Raw genomic sequence first — 27,057 nt, forward strand, 5'->3', positions numbered from 1 at the left:
GGGTTTCATGCTCAAAATTTTTGGTTTCTAGGTCAAAGCACCCATTATGTGCTTCTAGGGTTTTGTCTTGAGTCAAGGTCAATATCATAATGTAAAAGACCCTATTGAGCACTTGTGTCAACAAAGAAAATATTATTTTGTAGTTTAGAATGGTCTACAAAGACCCCAAGACCAGGTCGGCCAGCCTTGTTGAAGTCGGCCTACAGAGGCTTAATCTAGCCCCAGTGAAGACTATATAAAGGGAGGACTTCAACCACTTGGACGCACACACTTGACACATAATATCTTGTTCTAATCTGCGGCTAGAAAGAAGTGCAAAGGGCTTTGGAAGACAAGGATAGAAGGTTAGCGAAGGAAGGAAGATCATGTAAAGGTCTAAACTCTGAAATTCTTCTTCATCTGCGAATACCCTAAGACTGATAAGGTTACCTCAGGATCCAAAAGTTGCAGGAAGGATTGCAGAAGATTGAACTTCTTATTTGTGAAGATCTTGTCACGTTGAAGAAAAACACTTGGTGGTTGGTCTGGTCTTAGTGAGACTTGTTTGAGTCTTGGATCTTAGAAGTCTTCTTTGAAACTGATTCTATAAGAAGAGCGTTCTCTGGGTTTTCCCCTTTGAGGGGGTTTTCCCTAGCGTGGAGCCTATCTCTGGTGTTCTCCTGTTGTGTTTGTGATCTTCATTGTTTGGCATTTGTCTTGATGATAAGATATAGTAATTGCAAAGAAGAATTAATAAGGAACATCACAAGAAAGTGTCAGAAAAGAGAAATCAAATTAAATAAAACCCTAACCATGTTGCCCTAAGGATTTCTCAACGCTGATGAGTTGTCAAACGCTATTGTTCTTGGTCAAATCGGAGTGCAACTACTAGAGAAACACAGAGGTGAAGAGATACCTGCTTCATTGGCATAGATTCTGATTTTTTATTGCTTCATGTATGTTGGATTGCTAATATTTCATGCTTTTTCTGGAGAATCTATGGATGGTCCTGTTCATTTGAAAGCTAATTTATATTTTGGTAGGGGTACAGGACCCCTTTTTTGATATATATATATATATGATAATGTTTGAAGTAGTAGACAGAAGATATGCCTATGTTTGGGCAGTATATGATCTTTAATACCAATGCTTCAGCATTTCTTAAATATAATGTTTTTTACTTGGAATATGAAGTTATGAATTTTTTTCTCGAGGAAAAAGTCCATCTCCACAAAGAAATTTTCTTTGTTGCAGACTCTGCCAAAAAAAAAATTCTTCCTTAAACCAGTGAATTATCGTTGTCTAATTATCACCGTTGGCAAACCTTTTGTATGAATTTGTCGACCAATGTTGATTGTCAGTTTCACCTTCACCAAACTTTATGCAGTCACCATTAACACTGTTGCTAGAGGAATTGGCATTCTTGTCCAGAATTCATGGAGCCTCCTATCAGACTCTTTGATTATCATTAGTCATACATAAAAAATTTCTTTATTATTTTATTTCAAACACTCATCCTGCTAATATGATCAGCTTGTGATCCACTTTTAGTTCTTTGAATATATTTATGTCACTGAACTCCCATCCGACCTGTCAATAGTCACCTATGATTCACTTCCATGAATTTTCATTAGTCACAAGCCACCTGTCAAACATTCTTTTAAGAGCCTCGTGATTTCCTTCACTTCAATCAAAGCCAGTAGTCCTTGTGAGTTTTCTTACGACTTACCAGTATGGTTCTATGTTGTTGTTATGTTCTTTATTTTACCATAGGTTTTAATTTTATTATCATTGTTTCGTGTTTCTATGTTTTAAATTGGGAAACATTTTAACATAAAGCCTTTTTTATATAATTGATAGAAAGAAAAGGGAGGGTCTATTGATTTGGGGAAGCATTGAATGTGCTCTAGCCATGAAAATTGGTGGAGAGGCTAAAACTCATGAGATCTCCAAGACCCAGAAATGGTTTGGGCAGATTCTAACCGGTTTGGGAGATATTAAAATAATTAATATTTTTTAATGGAGTTCCTGAGTCTAAACTTAGGAAAAATAAAATATTAATGGGTATTAATATAAAACTGGGTTAGAAGGTCCCAAAAGTCATGGATCAAGCCATATATAATCTTAGCCGTCGATTAGAGATTTAATCTCGGCCGTTGAAGGACCAACAGGAAAAGTATAAGACGAGGCTTGAGGGTCAGTTGGAGAATACTGAGGGAGACAAGTCAGTTCGATTTCTAGAGTGGGGCTAGCTGAGAAATTCGAACTAGTTGTCTAGAGAGCAGCAGGAAGCAGCAAGAACGGAACAGAGAGTCAGGAATGGCACAAGGGGAACAGCGCAGAGGTTGGAGAGGCAGACACAGAGCTCTCAGGCAGACGCAAACGCTGCAGACTGCGGAGTCACTGGAGGAACTGCGTGGGTGATGCAGAGAGGCCCAGTGCTGATGCAGAGAGATAGGGGCTGACGCAAAGAGGGTTTGGGAGCTACGCAGAGGTCAGCCAGGCTGACACTTAGACTGGGGGAAGTGCTGAGGAATTTTCTCTCTATTGGGTAAGCCAATTTAGCACCCAGTTGTACTGAAGAATTGTTGAATAATAAAATCCTCCCTTGCTGCACCGGTTTTCCCAAGTTGGGTTTTTCTGGGGACTAATTGTCCAAAATATTTGTGTCAATGTGTTAATTCTTGTGCATGTGTTTGTTTATGTATTATGATGTGATATTTGCAGCAGAATTTATTTTAATGTTTACCGAAGGATTTTTGTAAATAACTTATCGAGAAATAAGTAGGTGAAATAAATCAGTTGTCGCGGTGATAGAATTCTCACAGGGTCTACATCTAGGGTTTCCGTAGCTCTAGGGTTTTCTGTGTAAAAATTTTGGTGGGCGGCAATGGATTCATTCCTACTAGGGCCACCACCATATTATTGACTATACTTGTATTGTCAATTCATCTTGTCAGGAAGGATAATAAGGTTGCTTACTCTGATGACCCATTACAGGGTCATCAAATTTGGGCCTTGCCTAAATTTTCTCTTGAATCTTTTGCCCAGCTCCCATCACTTAACAGTAACTGGTTTTCGCATACTATGTCATATGGTACAAAGGTTGCTCTTGGGAATCATATCTGTGACACAAGAGAAAGACAAGTGTCAGGGGTGGATAGTATTGTCAAGTTTATCTCTAGATCAGACTTGATGCATAGTAATTATGGCATGAACTCTCTTGTTTCGTCTCATCCTCCTCCCATCTCGGGATCTCCCATCACCAACTCTCTAGTGACATAAGCTAAGGTCAAGATCCATGAATATTATTGGGAACCATCTCCCACATTAGCCAATAATGCAACATTCAATACATTGGATAGTGCCCATTAGATTGAGGATGATAAGATGAGCTATGAGCTAACTGAGTACCAAGACAAGAAAATAATCCTGTCCAAAAATTTCCAGTGAAAATGGGATCTTTGTCGCTTACAATAATCTTTGGGTTTCCATGTAGCTTTTGAATTGTTTCCATAAATGCAGTAGAAACTGTACTTGCTTTAAATGGATGATAATGCACAAAACTGTGCATACTTGGTAAATCTGTCAACTACCACCATGATAACACTCTTTCCTTCGGACTTGGGCAAACTTGTGATAAAATCCATTGAAACCTCCTCCCAATGTTGGCTTGGAATGGATAAAGGTTGTAATAGACCTGTGGCCTTAATTGTTTCAACTTTATTTTGTTGACAAACCAAACATTCCGCCACAAACTTTTGAATATCCAATTTAAGGCCATCCCAAAAAAATTCCTTCTTAACCTTGTGTTAAGTTTTTAGAAATCCTGAGTGCCCTCCTAAGGGAGAGGTGTGCAATTCCCTAAGAATCTTTTGTTTTAGTTGGGAATTCTTACATAGGTATAACCGACCTTTGTACCATAACGAATCATTTTTCCAGCTAAATGTATTAGATATACTGGGATCTTGTTGTATCTTTTGAATGAGTGCCCACACTTCTTCGTCATTCATCTTAGCTTCTACGCCTTTCTTTAAACCATTCATCTTAGCTTCCACGCCTTTCCTTAAAACATCCATCTTAGCTTCCACACCATCCATCTTTGCTTCTACATCTTCTTTAAACCATCCATCTTATCTTCAGTTACTTTTTGTGCGAGTGAAATTTGTTGCACTTGGTCTCGTAATTTTGATATATCATGTTGCATTTCTTCCTCTTCTTCATGAGTCATGTTAGAGCTTTCAGGTTGCTTACTAGGTGTTTCCATTTTCTTTCTTCGGGACATCAATTACTGATAATAATGCTTCACTATGCCCTTTGAATTCCTTCAAACTAATTTTCAAACCAAACTTATGCAAAAATTTAAAAAAAACTACACACCTTTTTTTCACTTTGTAGAAGCTCGATATTGAATTTGTTGTATCTCTGTAACTTTGGATCTTTAAGGTCTGAAATTTCTTCCTGTGGTAACCCTCTGAGTACTCTTTCTAACCCCGCAAGTCTGATCAAGATTGGATTCTCCAATGAAGAATTATGCCAAATCTCCCACGATGACCTGATTATAGACTGGTTCAGTAGAGCAAGCTTGTACGAAGTGCCATGTGTCATTGTTTTGACCTTAGGATCTGAAAATGATACACAGAAAACTACAGTCTGTCCTCTTTCTGTAACTTCTTACGAAATTTCAATCTGATGCTTAGAAAAAAAGTTATGACGATTTTCCCCAGGTCACCTGTTTGAGATATAATTTGGGATCCTTCAAAAACCCTAACTTCCTTGGATCATATCTCTGAAAATATAGCGAGACAAGATCTGAAATTCGAACCCAAGGTTCAGAGAGATTTCAGCTCAAATGGGTTTTTTTCGCTTCTGAAACGTCGCAGAAAAAAAGTTATAGCGAAAATGCCACGATGACTTGTTTGGAGCAATGAAACCCTAGAATCCAAACTCTGATACCAAATGTTATGAAACCAACTCACAATAAGATAGAAAAGAGAGATAAACGCCTTAGAATTCAGCCTCTTCGAGGGGGCAACCTCCTTTACATGACACGAATGAACAATTCTTGGATGCTACAAATGACAAAACCTCATTTGTATATATAGGAGTCTAAGGGGTCACAATATAACCAAAGCCGACCTAACAATAATAATATAAGGGCACAAAAATAACAATAGTGGGCTTCTATGGGGCACAATAATAACATTATGGGGACAATAGGGGCACAACAATATCAATAAGGGATACAATGACAATAGTAATGGGGGAATCACTAGTATTATATGGACCTAACAGTTTGTTCAACGACAGTGCTCAAAGGCTTCACTCCCAAATTTGGCAAGACTATGGATATGGCCCAAAAGCATAGGAAATGCATAAAGAGGAAGGTTGAAGAACTAAACTTGGTACCCAACAACTGTGTCAAGTTGGCATGAGATACAGTGAATGGAAGATGAGGACCTTGTTGGAAGATTTGCCAACAAACAAATATACCTTGAATACGCTCAAAAAAAGAAGGGTGGATAAATTTTCAGGACGTTTAGTTTACTCTACAAAATGCATGATCCTAACCAAGGGTTGCATGGTTTGGATTACCAATTCCAGTGAAGATGTAAATAGGATTCTCCAATCTCGTTGGAGTTGGGTTCGCAGGCTGTCTACTTGAAGAAGTGGAAGGTGGAATTTGATGCTAAATCGGATAGGATGAACGTTATTCCGTTGTGGGTAAGGCTCTTGGCCCTACTTCTTATTCTTTGGTCAAACAATTTCTTCAGAGAGATAGGGAACCTGCTTGGCTTCATCTATGAGGTGGAATCCTCTTACAAATCATCAGAATACATGAGAATGGCACAGATTCTTTTTGGTATTAATGTCTCCAAAGGCCTCGCAAATGTTATCACAATTAGGCATGGAAGCACTATCTACAAACAAGAAGTTGATGACAAGGAGATTCCCTTCAAGTGCGGCAAATGTCGCTCATACAACTACTTGAGGATCAGACTACATGCAAAGTGCGAAGCAACAAAATTGTGTCCTATTCCTAAAAAATCTAGCAGCCTACTGCAAATCCTCACTAGGCAATCTAGATCTAGGGCAACAATCATATCAACCACCACTATCACCTTAATGGTTGTTCCCCTGTTGCTTTGTGGTTAGATGTTATCCCCAAAAGGGGTGCTTCCCCAACAAGCCTCAAAGATTAAGTAACTCGAGGAATCTTAGGCGAAAGACTCTCCTAGAAACCTGTTAATTAGACACCCCAAAAACATATTCAATAAGGTAGAGCTTCTGGTGAAAATAAGGTAGAGAGTTCAAAGAACCTATGACTAAGTCGAGAAAGTAGAGATAAGTCCTAAAGATGCTCAAATAGATTCCAAGCATATGCTATGATTAATTAAACAAATGCTGCTATAAATTAGAGTTTGAGATAAAGACACTTTACAACGTGCAAAATTTATGACAACAATAAAAATAACCTATAAATGATAATACACAATAAAATATCAGAGGATTTTGAATAGGTAAACAAGAGAAAAGGCTAAAGAAAATTTTCAATGGCTAAAAATGTATAAAAAAGCTAGGAAACCCTAGACGTCAACCTTAGAATTATGGCCCAAAAATGCATAAAAATGATATTTTCCTTTTTCAATTTAATAGATGCAAACCCTAACCCTAGGTATATGATATATAACATGTTTTATGCTATTTAATGCAGATTTTGCAAAACCATAACCCTAGTTTGCGATGAAAAATTAGAAAAAGATAAAATCATAAAATATTGAGACACAATGACTAGTCCCTTCAATCCATTGGGTGTATGAAGCCAAAAGGGCGAGGTCAAAGGTAGAATACCTTTAATGGAGAGAGAATGAGAGAAGAAAACTTCTCAACCTAGGATTTAAGGTCAAGCAATGATATTCTAAGTTTATTTGATGGAAACTTGATGACAAATTTTGCATATGGAGACTTCAAAGTCAATAAAGATGGAATATATTAAGAAGACTTCATAAAACCCTAATTCTACAACATTAGCAAAATTTTCAGTATTCTCACAGTTGTTGAGCCACGCGACTAGACCTGTGCGACTTCACCAAATGTAAGTTTGTCCATAGAATATTTACGGCCCCACCTTACAATAATGCCCCATTTTAAAATAAATCCTGGCCCAAGTGAATTATATGGCTTTGGATAAATATTTCAGCCAAAATGTTAACTGCTCTAAATTTATAAAAATTTCCTTCTTCAATAAATGGTCTGCAACAATGTTGCAAAGATACTTTGCAGAATAATAAACTCTAGCAAAACCTTCCAACAATAATAGCTACAAATGAAAAACCCACAGGCTGAGCCAAGACCAAGGCTCTGATACCACTATAATATTCCTAATGGAAAATTTCACAGTAGATACCAAAACTGAACTTGAACAACAAAATAATCGCAATAAACACATAACTAGCAATGTGATGCACAAATAAAAGCCAATAAAATCATTGAGCCATATTGTTAATACACTGGAAAAAGCACATCAACATGAAGGGATAGTGGAACCTAGGCTTGCCAAGCAAATGGAACAAAAACCCAGAAAAAGAACTTTGACCAAAATGATGTATGAACCTGGCAATGATGTAGATGGCTTGATGAGAAGACTGCTACAAACCTGTTATTGCAACCTTGCTCTCTCCAAATACTCCAATGAAGCACCGTGAGATTTTTGAGTGAAATCTCCTCAAGAGCGTTGGGTTTTCGCCCAACACCCAATAGAAGCTGGGAACTAGGTTCTCCAAACCTCGTCAACAGAAAATATCAAAAATACAAGATGTACTATAATGGCCTCCTCTTCCTCTTTTATAGATCTGATGGAACCCTCTAGAAGCTCCTATTTTATTATTATTTTAATCATTGAGCATATTTCCCTCTTTTATTTCAATTAAAATATCTTTTTAATGTGGGAAAATGCTAAATTGACCACGATGCCTCCTCAAGCCACTGAAAATCTCTTTTATCCATCCCATCTTGTAGATATTTTTGTTTGGTACCCACAAGCTATTACACTAAGGTTTTCCATCAAGTATCCCCCCCCCCAGAATGCCACCTTAAGCGTAATTAATTGAGTTAGGCACAATAATAACCCCGTTTTATGTCCATTATCAGAATGCAATGGAACAAGAAGCAAGTTGTGCAGAATCAATCCTAATGAAGGAATATGGCAAATGAACTCCCCCAAACCCCATAAAACATCTCCAAAAGCCCCTGGGCCTGCTGATGAAGTAAACTCGCACCTGTGACTTGGCTTCCTCCAACCCTAAAAGTCAATCATAACCATGCCATAAGGAACACCAGAAAAAGGAACATCACAATCATAAGGAAGTCATCCCTTCAATTCTTCCCTAGCTCGTCTTCAAAACAATGAAGAGCTTTGCAATATGTGTTCATCTTGTAGACACTAAGACCTTTTTGATAAAATGTTGGATTCCCTCATAGTGCATATTTGGCAGTACACTCCGCATTTTGGCCCTTTTCTCAGCAGGCATGGATTGTTGATTCTGTACCTAACAGACACATGACAAATTTGAACACCTATCTAATTATAGACAGCAGCACAGTGGAGAGAAAGTGATTACTTGTGACAATTCAGCCATACAGGTTGTAACCTGTGGTGATGTTATCATTGATACAACTATTTTTGGAGATCTTAATGTTTCATGTGTTGAACCAAATTAACTTTCTATATACCACACTACACAAGCCAATAAAAAGATGGAATTCTGGCCAGATCAACAGGTTGTAAAGGACATGACTGATGGCTTTAAGGTGGTTGCCTCAGGATAATGTGACAAATCCAATCATATGCACAAATTAGGAAAACTTGTAAAATGATCATCAAGAAGATTTATCAGCATAAATCGCCAGACCACCATATAGTTGACAGTGTTTCATTTATCTTATGTAATCACCATAGTAGTCTTACATCTTGATGCTACCATAACAAAGTTCTATAATGAATCATTAAAGGGTGCTCTCTCGTATCATGCATATTTTTTCAATCAAACAAACAATTTGAAGTAATAAGATAAGATAATTTTATTAATGTCTCCTCATTCCACGCAGAGGCCAACCTTATGTCTCTGCAAAAGTGGACTGAATAAAAATTCACTAGGGAATTATCTTAACCTATTTATCACCATAGATTGCCAGACCAACATATTTGACAGGCCACATTTCATTTATCTCAAGGAATCTCCTTAGCAGTCTTACACCTTGATGCTCCAGTAGCAAAGCTCTAGAGTCTATACTGTATTATTACTAAGTGCCCACTCGTATCATTCTTATTTTTCAATCAAACAAATGCTCTGAAGCAATAAGATAATTTTATTAATGTCCACAAATGACCAAAACAAGGTAAACAAGACTCCAAAGTACAATCCAGTAGAAGCAATGACATTGCATCCATAAGGATTAAAAACATTGAAAGCAACCATGTTTTCCAACTAAAAAAGTGCATGTGAAATTTCTTGTGAAGATACAAACAAAAAGGCTTCAACAATATACGGACATCTAAACAAAATTGAAATTGACATCATAACCAATGTTGACAACCAAGTGATCTTTCACTAACAGTGATGTAAGATTGAAGGCATGGAGATTTCACTGATGTATTTTTCTTATAGAAGCAGATGGGGGCCTGTGTTAAAGCTGTTTAATATCTATAGAGACTTACTGATAGGGAGGATGAAATTGCTTTAGTTTTACGTATCTGACCACCTCCAGCTGCCTGATGCTTGATGGGAAAATACCTGTTCTTTTCAGGATCAAAATAGAACCCTGGCAGTTCTGCATTTCAGATATTCAAAGCAATAGTCAGAAAGTCCTATAATAAGAAACTGACATAACCTTACCTGCAGTTAACAACACGGTCAAGTATACCACCATGATCTAGAGCATCTATATAATTATAATTATATATACATAATTGTACAGCTACTTGAGTCTTGGACAATAGAACTTCAAATAGAATAACGCTTTTCTCAGAAATGATATTTCAACAGCAAATTAAATTTTTTACTATAACTGACAAGATATCTAAGTCCATGAAGGCATTCATATGGAAAAGAGGACCAGAACCAACTGTACCCAAGCATGCAAAAAGTAACCTTTCCAGTAGATTTGAGCAAATAGCGGACTGAAGTGCCCACAGAAAAAAAAAAAAAAAAAAAAAAAAAATTAGAAAATATTGTTTAGACTCTACAGACAACATATTGTTTGGGAAAAAATTGACTTCTTTCATACAAAACAAATGTCCAGACTCCATAGAGGGTCTTGGCTAGGAATCAAGCACAACTTAGTTATGAACAATCTTAACAGAGAACACACCCATTAATAATGAGGTACAAGGATTAAATATATGCCTAGGCCAATTCTATTGCACTCTTGAATTAGTCGCTAAGAACCCACAAAGTCCACAACAAATGCTACTCCACCTGCTATCCAATTAGCATCTACTAACCTTGGCAGGGATATTAATATAACTTCCAGTGCATCAAAGTTATTTTTCTGCTTCCTAGGTTCATATGACTGCTTCTTCCTTAACACCTCAGTGAAAAGACTTAGACAAGAAATTGATTATGACTAATAAATATTAAATAACAACCAAGGAATGTTATGGGTTGATTCAAATGGTCACTGCCTCACTACTTTCACCTTTCTTTCATCTTTTTGCAAACTTTCATGGCAGACAAGAAGCCCAAATATTCTACTTGTGTTTGCTAAGAAGTAAGTTCACAAGGATTTCAATCCTACTTTCACAATAGCTCGGATACCATGAAAAGATGCTGCAAGCAATTCAATCATTTGATGATATGGAAAACGGTTAGCACGTTTTTGAAGTTGAACTGCATTACCCAGATCAGATAATCTCTTTATTTAAACATTATTGACAATTAGAAAACAATCTGTGTGCCAAATAAGCCAAAGCTCATCACCTCATACTCATTATCCCCTCAATTGCTTGGTGTTAGATATTAGATATTAGATATTAGGTGTTAATGTTAGTGTCAATGTATGTGTTTTAACTTTTGCATCCCCCAAAAAATGGTAGGACTGTGGATGAACTAAGATGTGCAAGTTACCTTTTTTCCCGAGGACAACCTCATGGGGAAACCAAAGGGATGCTTTCGCATATTCATGGATGGCATCCCTTGTAAATGTGTTGAAGTAGACAAGTGCACCTAACCCAGGTTGATTCGAACAGCATCTGTTAGCGCAGAACTTTTTCCTTAAAACCCAGTAAACTGATTTGTAATTTTCTAAGTGTAAAAACCCAAAAATATAAACAACTGATATTCTAGAAACTTAAATCACAAACACACTGAGTTTTCTAACATGCACAGCGGAAAATAAACTAGAAGACCAACATGTCAACACATAGAACACAAGATATACCAAAGAAACCCCAACTCTGGGACAAACTTGCAACGTTGTGTGTATTTTATTATTCTTCTACAACAAAAGATTTTCTTCTGAGAATTACAACAAGGGAAAACTTCCCAGTTTATCACAAGTAAAATACTCATCCACTCTCCAGCTAAATCGATTCCCTTCCTATGCACTAGATCTGTGAAATTCCTGCACAAACCAACAATTCGACCCACACGTGCGAGCGCACTTCCTCTCTCTTGCACTCATGTGCGAATGGACCTTTGTGCTCAGCTGTAAAGGCTCGGCCCTCACTCGATTTCTTCTGCTCGGTTGCTGAGTTCTGCGATCTGCTAAAATCCTCGCTCTTCCTTCACTGCTCTCTCACACCTGCTTGTGCTCAACTGGCTTGCCACCAACTTGCTCTATCTCCTCTTATAATTTTTCCCTCAACCCTAATCTCCTTCTCAATGGCTCAGAATAAATCGTGATCAATGGCTAAGATTAAAAGACAAGTTAACTTAGGAACTTTTACTTTTTCTTAAGTCTAACTTTAGAAAATAGTTAAATAAATTAATATTCTACTAAAGTGGCAGACTTATGTGTTATTCTACTAGTCTTAGCACTTAGACAAGCAGAACACTTCTTCTCTACTCCAATCAACACTCCCTCTTAGAGAGGAAGGTGTTCGCACTACACCCAACTTCTCTCTAAGGTAAACAAATCTGGTCCCTGGCAAAGCCTTGGTCAGAATGTTTATTGTCTACTCCTCTGTTGGTACGTACTAGAGTGTAATGATACCTCTCTAAACAATATCTCTGATGTGGTGATAACATATGTCGATGTGCTTGGAGCAATCATGAAACACTGGATTTTCAGAGAGCTTGATGCAACTCTACTTGTCGCAATGTATCACTGTAGGCTCCAACTCCGTCCTGAACAAGCCCACGATAAGCTTTCTCAACCAAATAGCTTTGCACCCCACCAAACTAGCAACCATGTGCTCGGCCTCAGCTGAACTCAATGCCACTGATCTGTGCTTCTTGCTCAACCAAGAAATAGTTATTGATCTAACACTGAACACGCATCCTGATGTGCTCTTCCTATATGTGGAGTCCCCTACCCAATTTGCAATAGTGAAGCCCTCATGCTTCAACTCATCAACCTATCTATACCACAATCCATGCCCTACTCTCCCCCTGAGATATCTTAACACGTGCTTTTGCAGTAACCCAATGTGCTTTGGTCAATTCAACCAAAAACTAGCTCAAAGAGTTGACTACACAACATATATTTGGCCGTGTGTTCGCCAAATACATTAGTAACCCAATCACCTGCAAGTAAAGTGTGGAATCTACTTGCTCCGATCTGGATGTATCCATCTTCCTCCAATGTTTGACTAGAGGCATGGTCATGGGCCTGCAATCCTGCATGTCAAACCTCCTCAGAATCCGCAAAGCATACTTGCCCTATCCCATGAAAATCTCTCCATCACCCTACCAAACCTCAAGTCCAAGGAAATAGTGCATCAGCCCCATATCCTTCATCTCAAACTCAACTACAAGATCTCTCTTGCACTCCTGGATGAGCTTCTCTGCACCTATCAAAATCAAGTCATCCATATATAGCACCAAAATAAGTCGGCTCAACTCCAACAACAATGTAGTAGAGGTTGGGGTCCACTTCACTCTTGGTGAAACCCAATCCCTGAAGGTAACTATCTATCCAAGCATACCATGCTTGAGCCCATACAAGGCTCTCTTGAGTCTACATACGTGTGTCTCTCTCCTACATGTCTCAAATCCCTCTGGTTGCTCAATGTAAATCTCCTCCTCAACAACCCCATTGAGGATGGTTGTATTCACATCCATCTAGTGTATCTTCCATCCCATCTGTGCTGCAATAGTTGCAACCACCCTGACACACGAATACCTGGCAACTGGGGCAAAGGTATCTGTTGATTTGGGGTAGCATCGGATGTGCTCTAGCTACGAAAATTGGTGGAGAGGCTAAGGCACATGAGATCTCCAATACCCAGAAAGGGTTTGGGCGGATTCTAAACAATTTGGGAGATATTAAAATAATTAATATTTTTAATGGAGTCCCTAAGTCTAAACTTAGGGAAAATAAAATATTAACATGAATTAATATAAAACTATGTTAGAATGGTCCAAAAGTCATGGATCAAGCCAGATCTAATCTTAGCCATTGATTAGGGACTTAATCTCGACTGTTGATTTGTCAACGAGAAAAGTATAAGAGGAGGCTTGAGGGTCACTTGGAGAACACACCAAGAGATCAAGATTTCGACTTTCTGGAGCTGGGTTTGATAAGAAAGTTGAAAGAGTGATCAGGAGTTGCAGCTGAGGGGCAATGAATACAGAAGCAGAGACGCAGAGATAGTGTTGGGAGGATCAGCGCAGCAACCGGGAAAGTTGACGCAGAGGGCAGAAGCCGGAATTGCCGGGAACAGCCAGAACAGCCGAGAAAGCTAACGCAGAGGGCAGAAGCCGGAACTGCCGAGAACAGCAGGAACTGTCGGGAACTACCGAAACAGCCAGGAAAGATGACGCAGAGGGTAGAAGTCAGAACTACCATGAACTGCCAGAACTGTCAGGAAAGCAGACGCAGAGGGCAGAAGTTGGAACTATCGGGAACAGACAGAACTGTCGGGAACAGCCGGAACTGTTGGGAACTGTCGGAACAGCTAGGAAAGCTGACGCAGAGGGCAGAAGTCGGAACTGTCGAAATAGCCGGGAAAGTTGACGCAGAGGGCAGAAGCCGAAACTGTCGGGAACTGCCGAAACAGCCGAGAAAGCTGACGCAAAGGGCAGAAGCCGGAACTGTCGGGAACTGCCGAAACAGCCAGGAAAGCTGACGTAGAGGGCAGAAGCCAGAACTGTCGAGATTTTTCTCTGTTGGGTGAGCCGGATTTGGCACCCAGATTGTATTCTGAAACTGCTTAATAAATCAAACCCTCAAATAGCTGCACTGGTTTTCCCGCATTGGGTTTTTCCGGGGACATTAGTCCAAAAATAACAATGTCATTTGTGTGCTTGTTTCTATTTCCTTCAGTTGATGATCTGTAATGTGTTGAGCATGTACTTGTGTTTATTTTCAGTATTTACATGGTAAATAACTTGTTAATTAATCAAAACAAGTAGGAAGGAATAAATCAGAAAGTACATGGAGGGTTTCTAACTGTTAGACTTAGAAACTTCAACATGGTATCAGAGGATGGTTGCAGATCACAGGAGAACTGAGGACATCAGCAGAGCAGAGCAACAGCAGCAAAAAACAGTTGTCCCGAGTGACAGAAGTTGTTCCTAGCAGCAAAGCAGCAAGGGAGGGGTGACGCAGTGCCTGCGTCATCAAGTTTGAGCCAAGAAGAGGCTGTGCAAAGGCTGAGGGAGGCAAAGACAGGCTCACGCAGAGGCCAGGGGGGCTGACGCAGTTGGCTGAGGAAGCTAGTTTGCCAGTGTCGGGACTGCACAGAGCCTAGGAGCTCTCACCTTCAGGTTGCTGGGGTCTAGGAGGCTGTGGGTAAGTTGCAGAGTGGAGCTGGTGGGGTACTATAGTCAGAACAGTACCTAACAGGGCAAGGCCAAGGAGGAGGGAGTTGCTACTGAGGGTTTTTGGATCAGTGGTGCAGCTGCACAAACGATCAGAGTAGGGGGCATCTCGACATCGACAGAAGGGTTTCCAGGAGGGAAATCGACGCTCAGAGGGAGTCACATCGAGAACTTCCAGGAGGGAAGTAGAAGAGCAGTGGAATGGCACTACACGGAGTAAGAGACCAAGACAGACTGGACGGAGCCTCAAACTTCATAGTCTGGAAGACCAAAATCTTTATCCGTACTTGATAGAAATCGTGTCAAGCACTTCGCCTTGAAGGCAATAGCAGTCCCAGTTGACCCAGCTGACAATGACAGGGATGAGGAAGCAATGGAAGGGCCAAGAGTATCATTCTTGACGGGGTCAAGGATCATATAGTACCACATATTGTCGAGAAAAATATGGCACGGGAGATGTGGGAGGCCCTAACCAAGTTATATCAGCACACTTTTGTGCACAGGAAGATGCTCCTAGAAAATCAGTGGCAGTCATACCAGATGCAGAAGGAAGAACAGATCGACACCTTTCTCGGTCAATTGAAGGAGATCCGAGATTAGTTGACTTCCATAGGGGCCACACCAAATCCAGAGTTGATGGTGAGAACAGCCCTCAATGCAGTCTCAGAAGACTGGGAGGTGCTTGTCCAAAGCATACTGGGCAGGGCGACCCCTTCCAGATTGGGAGGAAATGTCGACAACTCTTCGCCAAGAAGGGATCAGGAGGGTGACCAAGACGGGAAGCAGCAGCAAGGGGATCAAAATCAAGGAGGAGGTGGATGTTGCCCTAGCATCTGAGGGTAAGCAAGCAAAGCGGAAGAAGGACCTCTTCAAGGTCAAATGCTTCCACTGTGGGGAGTTGGGTCATTATGCGACCCAGTGTCCGAGGAAGAAGAGCAAGGGAGAGGCTTCCGAGACCAAGGCAGCACCAACAAGGGCAGAGAAGGAAGTGGAGATAAACGATGACTGTGCCATGAGTGCACACACACCACTTGAGCGGAAGTGGGGAGACATCGAGCTGTAGTCAGACGAACTACAGGTAATGAGGGGCAAGATCCTCGAGGTACCTAGCCTCTTAGATTAGACCTTGCTACGGGAGCCCCAAAGAGGAGTAGCAGTACTAGCGATGTCAGTAGAGACGGATGCGGATGGAGCGACAAAGGGAGCTACAGTGCAAGATTCCCAGGACAGCGTGAGGCAGCAGTGCGAGAAGCACGGGAGTGTTGCACCAGTGCAAGATGGCACAAAGAGGTGTGCAACGGTGCGAGATGCATGGAATTGTTGCAGCAGCACAGAGGTCAGAGAGGGAGCACTTGTCAGTGATAGAGGGAGCTTCAGCATCAGGAGTGTTTCTAGCCTAACGGAGATGTCAGAATTGGGAGATCAGTTACTTACTTCTCAATAACTGAGTTGCAGTGCAGCAGTTAGCAGTGGTAGTGCTATGGGCAGCACCGATGCAGAGGGAATTGCAGTACTGATGTAGCAATGACAGTGGCAAGGCCATGGGTAGCAGTACAGGATGCAGCAGTGTAGATGATGGGCAGCAAGCCTAGCATCAACACAGGGACCAATGCCGGATGATCAGGGTGATACTCAGTGAGGAGTATTGCTAGAGCACAATCCTCGCTAAGAGGGAGTGTTGATTTGAGGTAGCATCGGATGTGCTCTAGCCACAAAAATTGGTGGAGAGGCTAAGGCACATGAGATCTCCAATACCCAGAAAGGGTTTGGGCAGATTCTAAACAGTTTGGGAGATATTAAAATAATTAATATTTTTAATGGAGTCCCTAAGTCTAAACTTAGGGAAAATAAAATATTAATGTGAATTAATATAAAACTGTGTTAGAATGGTCCAAAAGTCATGGATCAAGCCAGATCTAATCTTAGCGGCTAAGATTAGGGACTTAATCTCGGCCGTTGATTTTTCAACGAGAAAAGTATAAGAGGAGGCTTGAGGGACACTTGGAGAACACACCAAGAGATCAAGATTTCGACTCTCTGGGGTTGGGTTTGCTGAGAAAGTTGAGAGAGTGATCAAGAGTTGCAGCTGAGGGGCAGTGAATACAGAAGCAGAGAGGCAAAGATAGTGCTGGGAGGATCAGCGCAACAGCCGGGAAAGCTGACGTAGAGGGCAGAAGCCGAAACTGCGGGGAACTACCGGAACAGCCAAGAAAGCTGACACAGAGGGCAAAATTCGGAACTACCGGGAACAGCCGGAACTGCCAAAACAGCCGGGAAAGCTGACGCAGAGGGCAGAAGCCGAAACTGTCGAGAACAGCTGGAACTGCCAGGAACTGTCGGAACTACCGAGAAAGCTGATGCAGAGGGCAAAAGTCGGAACTACCAGGAATAGCTGGAACTGCCGGGAACTGCCGGAACAACCGGGAAAGCTGACACAGAGGGCAGAAGTCGGAACTGTCGGGAACTGTCGAAACAGCTGGGAAAGTTGACACAGAGGGCAGAAGTCAGAACTGTCGGGAACTGCTAGAATAGCCGGGAACGTTGACGCAAAGGGCAAAAGCCGGAACTGCAGAGATTTTTCTCTATTGGGTGAGCCAGATTTGGCACCCAGATTGTATTCTGAAACTACTTAATAAATCAAACCCTCAGATAACTACATCAGTTTTCCTGCATTGGGTTTTTCCGGGGACATTTGTCCAAAAATAACAGTGTCATTTGTGTGCTTGTTTATGTTTCCTTCAGTTGATGATCTGTAATGTGTTGAACATGTACTTGTGTTTATTTTCAGTATTTACATGGTAAATAACCTGTTAATTAATCAAAACAAGTAGGAAGGAATAAATCAGAAAGTACATGGAGGGTTTCTCACTGTTAGACTTAGAAACTTCAACGGTCTCGTCATAGTCAACTCCCTCTATCTGCGAGAATCCCTTAGCCACAAATCTTGCCTTGTACTTCTCAATACTCCCATCAGCTCCATGCTTGATCTTGTGGACCTAGCGAGAGCCTACCACAGATTTGCCCTCTGGATTCATAACCACCTCCCAAACATCGTTCTTAATGATGATGGAAGCATACTCCTCCACCATGGCATCTCTCAAAACCTGTTGAGTGGTTGCCTCTTGATAACTGGAAGGCTTGGCGTCTATCAACTTGATCATAAGTGCCATGTATCCTATGTACCTTTGTGGTTGTTTGCTATGTCGAACTGAAGTACTTGGAGAACCAACTTACTCTTGTGCCTCTTGAATTAGTTGATCTGCCCATCTCACTCTCCTTCTCCATGTGTTGGGAGTCATTGCCTGAGTGGGCTCCACTCGCTCTTCCATCTGCATGTCCTCCTCATACTCATCCTGCCCACGCACAACTATGGTCTAAGGGACTGGCTGAGCTTCCTACCTGGGATCCTGCTGCTCCTCCCCCTACATAGTAGCTTGCTCATGCTTTAAGGACTTCTCAAAGCCTTATCCTCCTCAAACTTCACATCTCTCCTAATGACTATCTTCCTATGTGTTGGAATGTACATTGTGTATACCTTAGATGTGTCGTTGTAACCCACGAAGGTGACATAATATTTGTACCCACTAAGGGATACTGTAGAGAAAGGACTGCATACATATAAATGAACAACATCCAAGATACCCTTGGCCCTGTTGTCTTGGCTTAGGAAAAAATGGCTTGGCATACTTGCCAAGTGTGCAACCCTTACACACCTCATGCTAATCCATGACGCACTATGGCAGCCTTGTCGCTATCTCCTTAAGAATTTTCAGCGCTCCATGGTGCAAATGTCCCATGCGTCTATGCCATAACTCCGCAATACCATTGCCTAAGTCACAACCTCCTCAGCTAATCAATGGCGCGGTTGTCTCAAACTACAATTTGTATAGGCTCTTGTGCCTAACCCCGAGTTGCTTCGCCTTGGAGTCTGAGGGTTTTATAAAAAGCCTACCATGTCTGAAGGTCATACCTCATTGTTGAATTTCCACGATCTTGGGTCTAGGTTAGAATCTTAAAATCTTTGACGCTACCAAACCAAGAATCTCAACAATAACTACTTTGCACAGCGGAAAATATAAAGCAGTAAATCATATATGCACAAGTATACACAATTTTTAACAAATATTGTACAATAATGTACAACCCAATCTTCATTATATTAAATCAATCTGAATAATACAATAGTCTACGGTATACAAGATACAATGACAAACATGTTGCGCAGACTCTATGTCGTATCTTGTCCTGTCGATCCTTCGCTTCCATACTGCTCTTTGGTTGCCCCTTAGTCCTTCAAAGGACACCACATAGAGTCTCCAAGAGGGCTGCCACCTAACATTGATGCAAGTCACTTTTGTTGCATGTACACAGTCTGATCCAATCCACTCTTCTAAGCTAGCCAATACTTGAGCTCCAATCTGCCAATCTAGAAGTCACTTTTGTCCATCAAAGTGCTACACATTAGGAACCAAACTTCACCCAACCTTCAGTTCTCTTCGTCACTTCAAGATTGCTTGTCTATGGCTACTTTGGGTAGCCAACATGCTGCCCTTCACCAGACCAATGGCACCCAACACTCCACAGGAGGATCTGCTCCTAAAAAGGCTTTCGATCACCAAATCAAGCCTTTAAATTGGCTCCCACGAGCTACAATAGAATTCTCATCCAGACTGATCTAAACATAGATCCAACACAAGGCACAAACACAATCAACCATACCTTTGACTATTATCCCAAATTGAGGTGAACTGTTGTTAGTGAGGTTGCCTAGTCAGGGCTTCTCACATCCACTTGTGAGCCCGCTATCTGACCTTATTTATGCCTCCCACAGCTGCAACAACCATTCCTAAGCTTGTTGTTGACTCACGCTGGAATGTAGGGCTAAAGACAACCCCTAAACATACCCAACATCACCCTGTTTGAGGCTCGGCCTACCTGCAATTACCCCTGTGCTATCCATTGCCTAAACAATGATGTATGGTGCCACAAACTCCCTCATAAACAGCCCAGAAATATCTCTCTGCAATGCGGGCTCCCTGCTGCCTAACTCGCACTTCAAAATAGCCACAAGGGAGACCCTTAACGTCCCCTCTCCTTCACTGAAGTTACCCTAGCCTGTGGCCCAAAACAGAGATCCTTCTCTACCTTTGAACGAGCTCCTCTCTCTCCTTCAAGTTGCCTTTTGTGTTTCACAATGGATGAGAGAAATGACTCTCCATCACCTTCTTTTTATACACATAAGAAGGGCTTCCTCCAACGTCCTCCATGGGCTTGTCCAACTGTCAAGAGGCCAACATTGGGTTCCAAGCCCACAAGTGACTCTTGTGGTGCTTTGCCCTCCAAACCATGAACCCTAGGGCTTGGAGTACCTCCAAAGCTACTCAAAAATCAACACTCCCTCTTAGCGAGGGAGGTACTTCCAAGACTAGGAAGTAACTCATTATTATCATCACTACTCGCCCAACTCTTGGCACTTACCACCGCAGCAATCCCTAAAGCATGAACTACGCCTCTCTCAGAAGTGTCACTGTTGTTGGAAGCATCCTGCTTCTTCTTCTTCTCTTGTATCACTTTCCAATCCCTCCATGATTCCTTCTTGCCAAATGTGGAAGCACCCTTTCTTCCCACTGACTACGCTCTCTTCTTGGGCTGTAAAGTCTTCCTCTAAATCTGCAACCTCCCGTTAGAACTCGACTCCCTCTGAGCCTCTGGAATCTAGACCTTCTTCTCGGTAACCTATACCTGCGCCTTTGAAGCCTGCACCCGCAACTGCTTCTCTGGAACCTGCACTTGCTCCACCTAGTTCTTCCCATGATCCATAGGCTTGCCCGTCAGCCTATATCGACCATGCACACTAACTCCGAGCACAATCACATCGGAGCTAGAGCCTCTAGATCTGAGTCTTGCCTTCCCATCCTGGGACAAGACCTCAAACCCTTTCTTCTCAATCATCGAGGCAGAAATCACTCTATATCTGAGTCCTAGTACAAATAATACATCCTACACCCGCATCACACGTCTTGTCTCCATCCTGAATGGCACAACTCCTGATCCTTAGATCTCCTTCTGACTCTTGTCGCCCAACACCATGTGCAACTTCGAGTCCCATTCAGCTAGAGTCTCGAAAATCTCTTGTGACCCTGTCATATGTTTTGTCGCACCACTGTCCACGTACCATCCATCCTCATCGATAGTACCCTGCGAGAAATGAGAGATCATAGCAAAGTCCTCCTCCTCCAATCTCTTGGTGAGAGCATCTATCTCAGCAGAAGTGGCAACACCGGCGACTTTCTTCCCTTTCTTCTTCTCGTCATCTCCCTTCTTCTTCATCGAACATCTTGACAAAAAATGACCCATCTCACCACAGTTGAAACACTTGACTTTACTCAAGTCCTTCTTCTGCTTACCCTTCATTCGCGCTGCAAGTGCCATGTCATCCTCTAAAGCCTTCTTCTTTGGATGAAGATCCTCGTCTCACAACTCTTCCTAAATGAAGTCATCCCACAACCTATTCCAGTCTGGCAACTTCTCTCTGGCAACAATCCCTTTGATGAAGGGCTTCCATTCCTCGGTGAACCCTTTCAAAGCAATCCTCACCATATCTGAATCTGAAATAGTCACACCGACGGCAACAAGCTCATCTTTGACCTGAGACAATCTCGTCAGATACGAAGTCACTCCTTCACCCTGTATCATCTTGGTGGACTTCAACTTATCCTCCAATACCAATACCCAGTTCTCGTTCTTATTCTGGAACAAATTCTGAAGAGTCATCCACATCTCATGTGCAGTGTTCTTCCGATAAATGAGGTATTAGGGAATCCTTCACACCATCAAGGATAATCAATTTCGCCCTCGTATCCAAATCCTCGTACACTTCCAGCGCCTTTGGGTCAGTTGGCTTCTTGATGGCTTTCTCGACAAACTCCCAGATCCTGTTGACCTGCAAGACCAACTTGATCATTTCCTTCCATGGACTATAGTTGGACAACCCCTCCAACCTGTCCTCATATCAGATACCAACCTACAACTTCGACATTGTCACCTACAATGTGACCAACTCCCTCTTAAGTTGTACTTCGTTGTGCACAACTCTGATTCACTGACTTCCAAAGTAGCTCAGACATGCTTTGATACCATGTTGAATTTCCACGATCTTGGGTCTAGGTTAGAATCTTAAAATCTCTAACGCTACCAAACCAAGAATCTCAACAAAAACTACTTTGCACAGCGGAAAATATAAAGCAGTAAATCATATATGCACAAGTATACACAATTTTTAACAAATATTGTACAATAATGTACAACCCAATCTTCGTTATATTAAACCAATCTGAATAATACAACAGTCTATGGTATACAAGATACAATGACAAACATGCTGCGCAGACTCTATGTCGTATCTTGTCCTGTCGATCCTTCGCTTTCGTAATGCTCTCTAGTTGCCCCTTAGTCCTTCAAAGGACAACACATAGAGACTCCAAGAGGGCTGCCACCTAACACTGTTGCAAGTCACTTTTGCTGCATGTACACGAGCTGATCCAATCTGCTCTTCTAGGCTGGCCAATACCTGAGCTCCAATCTGCCAATCTAGCAGTCACTTTTGTCCATCAAAGTGCTGCACATTAGGCACCAAACTTCACCCAACCTTCAGCTCTCTTCGTCACTTCAAGATTGCTTGTCTAGGGCTACTTTGGGTAGCCAACACGCTGCCCTCCACCAGACCAATGGCACCCAACACTCCACTGTAGGATCTGCTCCTAGAAAGGCTTTCGATCACCAAATCAAGCCTTCAAATTGGCTCCCACAGGCTGCAATAGAACTCTCATCCAAACTGATCTAAACATTGATCCAACACAAGGCACAAACACAGTCAACCATACCTTTGACTATTATCCCAAACTGATGTGAACTGCTGTTAGTGAGGCTGCCTGGTTAGGGCTTCTCACAGCCACCTGTGAGCCCACTATTTGACCTTATTTCTGCTTCCCACAGCTGCGGCAACCATTCCTGAGCTTGCTGTTGAATCACGCTGGAATGTAGGGCTAAAGACAATCCCTAAACATACCCAACAGCACCCTGTTTGAGGCTCTGCCTTCCTACAATTACCCCTGTGCTATCCGCTGCCTAAACAATGATGAATGGTGCCACAAACTCCCTCACAAACAGCCCAGAAATATCTCTCTGCAATGCAGCCTCCCTGCTGGCTAACTCGCACTTCAAAACAGTGACAAGGGAGACCCCTAACATCCCCTCTCTTTCGCTGAAGTTACCCTAGCTTGCAGCCCAAAACAGAGATCCTTCTCTACCTTGAACGAGCTCCTATGTCTCCTTCACGCTGCCTTTTGTGTTGCACAATGGATGAGAGAAATGACTCTCCATCACCTTCTTTCATTTTCATCATTTTACTTAAATTTATAACATTACCATGAAATGACTCAGGATATTTGAGTGGTTTCGACCTCATTGGACTTCATATGGAGAAACTAGATCATTAGATATCACTCAAAATCCAACAAACTTAATGGTTTTCAGGATTTCAAGCTTTAAGGTATTGCATGTTTCCAAATGATTTTGTCATGTGTGAGGGTATGAGATTGGCATTTGATCAAGAGCATGAAGCCCTTTAAGTACCTTTATGTTGGTGGCATTGGTTGTTGAACTTCATTGATGTTGGTGGTATTGCTTGTTGAACTCCTCTACAATGGCCTTAACAAAAATGTACCCTTCACTCGAGCAAAATAATTGGTTAGCCATGCTAAGTTTTTTCTACCCTATTATAATGTTGAGCAATCCAACCTTGAATACTTTGAGCCAGATGATGTGTATGTAGCTCTTGTTGATGAACCAATTTCTAGTAGTGTTGAATCAATGATGAGTTTCATGAGTAATCATGTTGATCAGTGATTTGTAGTTTTGATGTCTAGTTTTGTTGCTACTACTACTACTAGGGTTGTAGAGGAGTCTGAGAAATCCTTGGACTGTGAGCCAAATGATGTTTATGCAGCTCATGTTGATGATCCCATGCCTAGTAGTGGGGATGAGTTTGATCATGATGAGGAGTGATCATGTTGATCATCAATATATAGACTTGTTGTAGTCCAGTGGCCCCATAGCTTGTAGCATTGTTTTTGGACTCTCGAGGCCATTTAGAGCCTCATTAATTATTTATTTTGTTGCTGATATGTATTGCAATTGATGCCATTTTGATATATTCACCCTTTACATGGTACATAGATAAGCAAACTTTGTATATTTTGTCTCTATTTGTTTGGAATCATGGTTTCAAATCTTAAAAATAGTTTTTTTCATTAAAAATTAATTATTTCATGTTTTTTTAAAGACTGGTTCACTGAGATCTGAGTAGTCTGGTTTTTCTGGTTCTGGTTCAAAAACCAGCTTGATAGGCAGACCGGTCCGGTCACTGGTTCCAGTTTTGAATACTATGATTGAAAGGTTGATCTCACATGGTGTGAGTTTGATTTTTGTCCTTATAATATACTTCAATTTCTATCACACTCTTTTTGTCTCTAACTTGTACTGGAGTCTGGGACTTCTATTTTTGCACCCTAGCCGCAAAGGTTGAGCGATTAGAGTGAGCAGCCATACAGCAGGAGGACAATGAAGGAGGCCCTTGAATTACAATGAAGTATCATTGGTCATGAGATACAAATAAATTAGTCAACTAAAAGGTTGACCTCACATGGTGTGAGTTTGATTTTTGTCCTCATAATATACTTCAATTTATATCACACTATTTCCATCTCTAATTTGTACGGGGACTCTCCATTTTTGCACCCTAACAGTAAAGGTTGAGGGATTGGAGTGAGTAGCCACACTGCAAAAGACGAGGAAGGAGGCCCTTGAAATATAGCAGAACTATTGATATATGTTGTTTGTTTATTTTCCAATCATTTTGTTGATGATTTATGAACATGTCATTCAAGTTATAAGCTCAACTATTGCAATGTCGAAAAGAAATACAATGCTTTAGAGCTGTAGAAGGAAAAGAGCCTCGAGACTCCGGGTGACTGGCATCAGAAAAGGAGAGAGGAGGTCATCCTCTAAAAGTTGAATAGGAAGCTCTCCTACCATCCAAGGCCGGAGGAAAGAAACTCTATATAGAAGACTTGATAGAGGAGATAGATCTAGCCTGGGGAATGTCTCTCTATCTAGAAGGGATGACCCACTGTCGGGAGTTGTTGGAGGGACGCTACCCATTAGTCTAGTGTAAATTGTCCCAAGAAATCATACAACAACTCCACATGGGTCTCACTATCAGGGGCCAGGCTGCCTCCCAGGGCCTAACAAATATGAGGGTTGAAATAGTGTTGTACTGGCTGCCTCTCAGTGCCCCTATCCACTAGGAGCACCAGGAAGAAAGATGTAATCCTCTGAGAGAAACATTATAGGATGTGATAAGAGAGTGATCATGAACACATGCATGCTGGACTGAAAATGGCACCAAAAAAGGAAAAATGAAGAACAGATGTAGGAACAAAGGGGAAACACAACATGAACCACAGGAAAGACAATGAAGACAATGGGAATACACTAAGTAGTCAACACAGGAAACTAGTGAAAGTGTTCATCAGATACCAGTAGTTGAGGGTTGTAATGTCCAAGGGTAATTTTTTGCCCTAGGGTTTTTCAATAGAAGAGCAACAGAATTCATTCATTCATATAATAGTGGACATTCCTTCATATAATATATGAATCATTCAACAACAACAATGGACATTCGTGAATAATCCGATCAACAACAATATGATTTTCCTCAAATCCACAATAAATAGGATTGACTATCTAATAAACAAGGAATGTACACATCCAATATTCCACCAATACAATACCATTTGCAAGTGCAAATAAACCAGATCCACTATTAAACCAATTTAGCTAAGTTCTACTAAACGCTATTTACTCTATTCTTCTGAACAGAACTTGGACTACCCTATATTGATTCGCAGACCTGTTACAGTAGGGCTCAGCTAACTTCCTGAGGGTACCCGCAGCTCAGAAATATGGCGTCTTTACTCAAAAACATCCTTAAACAGCTCACCATGCAGATTATGTGCCATGTTAAGAATGTGCAGTAGGTTATGCCTAAGTTCGGTTGCCCTTCTGTGAGGATCCGTAGCCCCAGGGGGCCAAATGTTGAAGTATGTAACTAGGTTCGGTCTTCATAAATATGAAATGTACTCTTGATTCTTGTATATTGTCAAAATATATATATATATATATATATATATATATATATATGTTATTATTTTATAGCATGGGTTTCATGCTCAAGTCAATTTTATTTATAGGTCAAGCAGCCATTGTGTGCTTCTAGGGTTTTGTCATGAAGTCAAGAAGTCAATTGACTCATTGTCATATATGTAAGACCCCATTAGGCATATTGTATCATTATTGTATGTCAAAAAGTGTCATAAAGACCCTCTAAGACCTAGTCAATCTACAAAAGACAAGTCGACCTACAAAGCAGTGAAGTCGGCCTCCAAAAGATGACAAGTTAGCCTATTAGGGCTCTCAAGAAGCCTATAAATAAGAAGCACTCGGCCTCATTTTGAAGACAATCAATCAAGCATTCAAGAAGTTCAATTAGAGACAAGAAGAAGACTATAATAGCCAGCGAAAAGAGGAGAACAAAAGGAGAAGCGAAATCAAGGTTTTGGAACTGTTTTTGGGCTACCATTCTCCACGCGTGCGAAGAAGTTAGGGCATCGTTGCTACTGCAGCAAGACTGAATTGTAGTCACTTCAAGGAGTCAAGTGTCAAGAAGCATCAAGTTTATAAGCCAAGTAGTCAAGGAAGAGAAGCCTATCCAAGCGAAGAAGTTAGAAGGCAAAATTCACCATCAATTCTCTCACACGTGCCAGCTAGGGTTTCTGCAATAGAGGCCGAAAATTGCAGTCCTGAAGCAACAAGCCGAAAATCTAAAGAGAAGCTGAAATCTGAAGCATTGAAGCAAGTTTGACTAGTGTTGACTTTGTGGAAGAGTAGTTGATCAAAGAAGAGGTGTGACTTGGTCATGGAGGGGTCTTGGTCTTGAAATTCATCATTTGAAGATTCTATAAGAAGAGAAGAA

General features: G+C 41.2%; 1 protein-coding gene across 1 annotated transcript in view; it reads right to left on the reverse strand.

Moving 5' to 3' along the window:
* The window catches only part of LOC149228023 (Transducin/WD40 repeat-like superfamily protein), a 394,377-nt gene that overhangs the window by 322,676 nt on the left and 44,644 nt on the right, over positions 1 to 27,057 (reverse strand). The window contains exon 2 of the mRNA XM_089378042.1: positions 9,698 to 9,810. Within this exon, the coding sequence (XP_089234168.1) occupies positions 9,698 to 9,810 (113 nt within the window). The remainder of the gene's footprint in view (positions 1 to 9,697; positions 9,811 to 27,057) is intronic.

The sequence above is a fragment of the Pinus tabuliformis genome, chromosome J (assembly GCF_031772625.1).
Source record: "Pinus tabuliformis cultivar Carrire ecotype Pingquan chromosome J, CPIR1, whole genome shotgun sequence".
Classification (NCBI taxonomy): Eukaryota; Viridiplantae; Streptophyta; class Pinopsida; order Pinales; family Pinaceae; genus Pinus; species Pinus tabuliformis.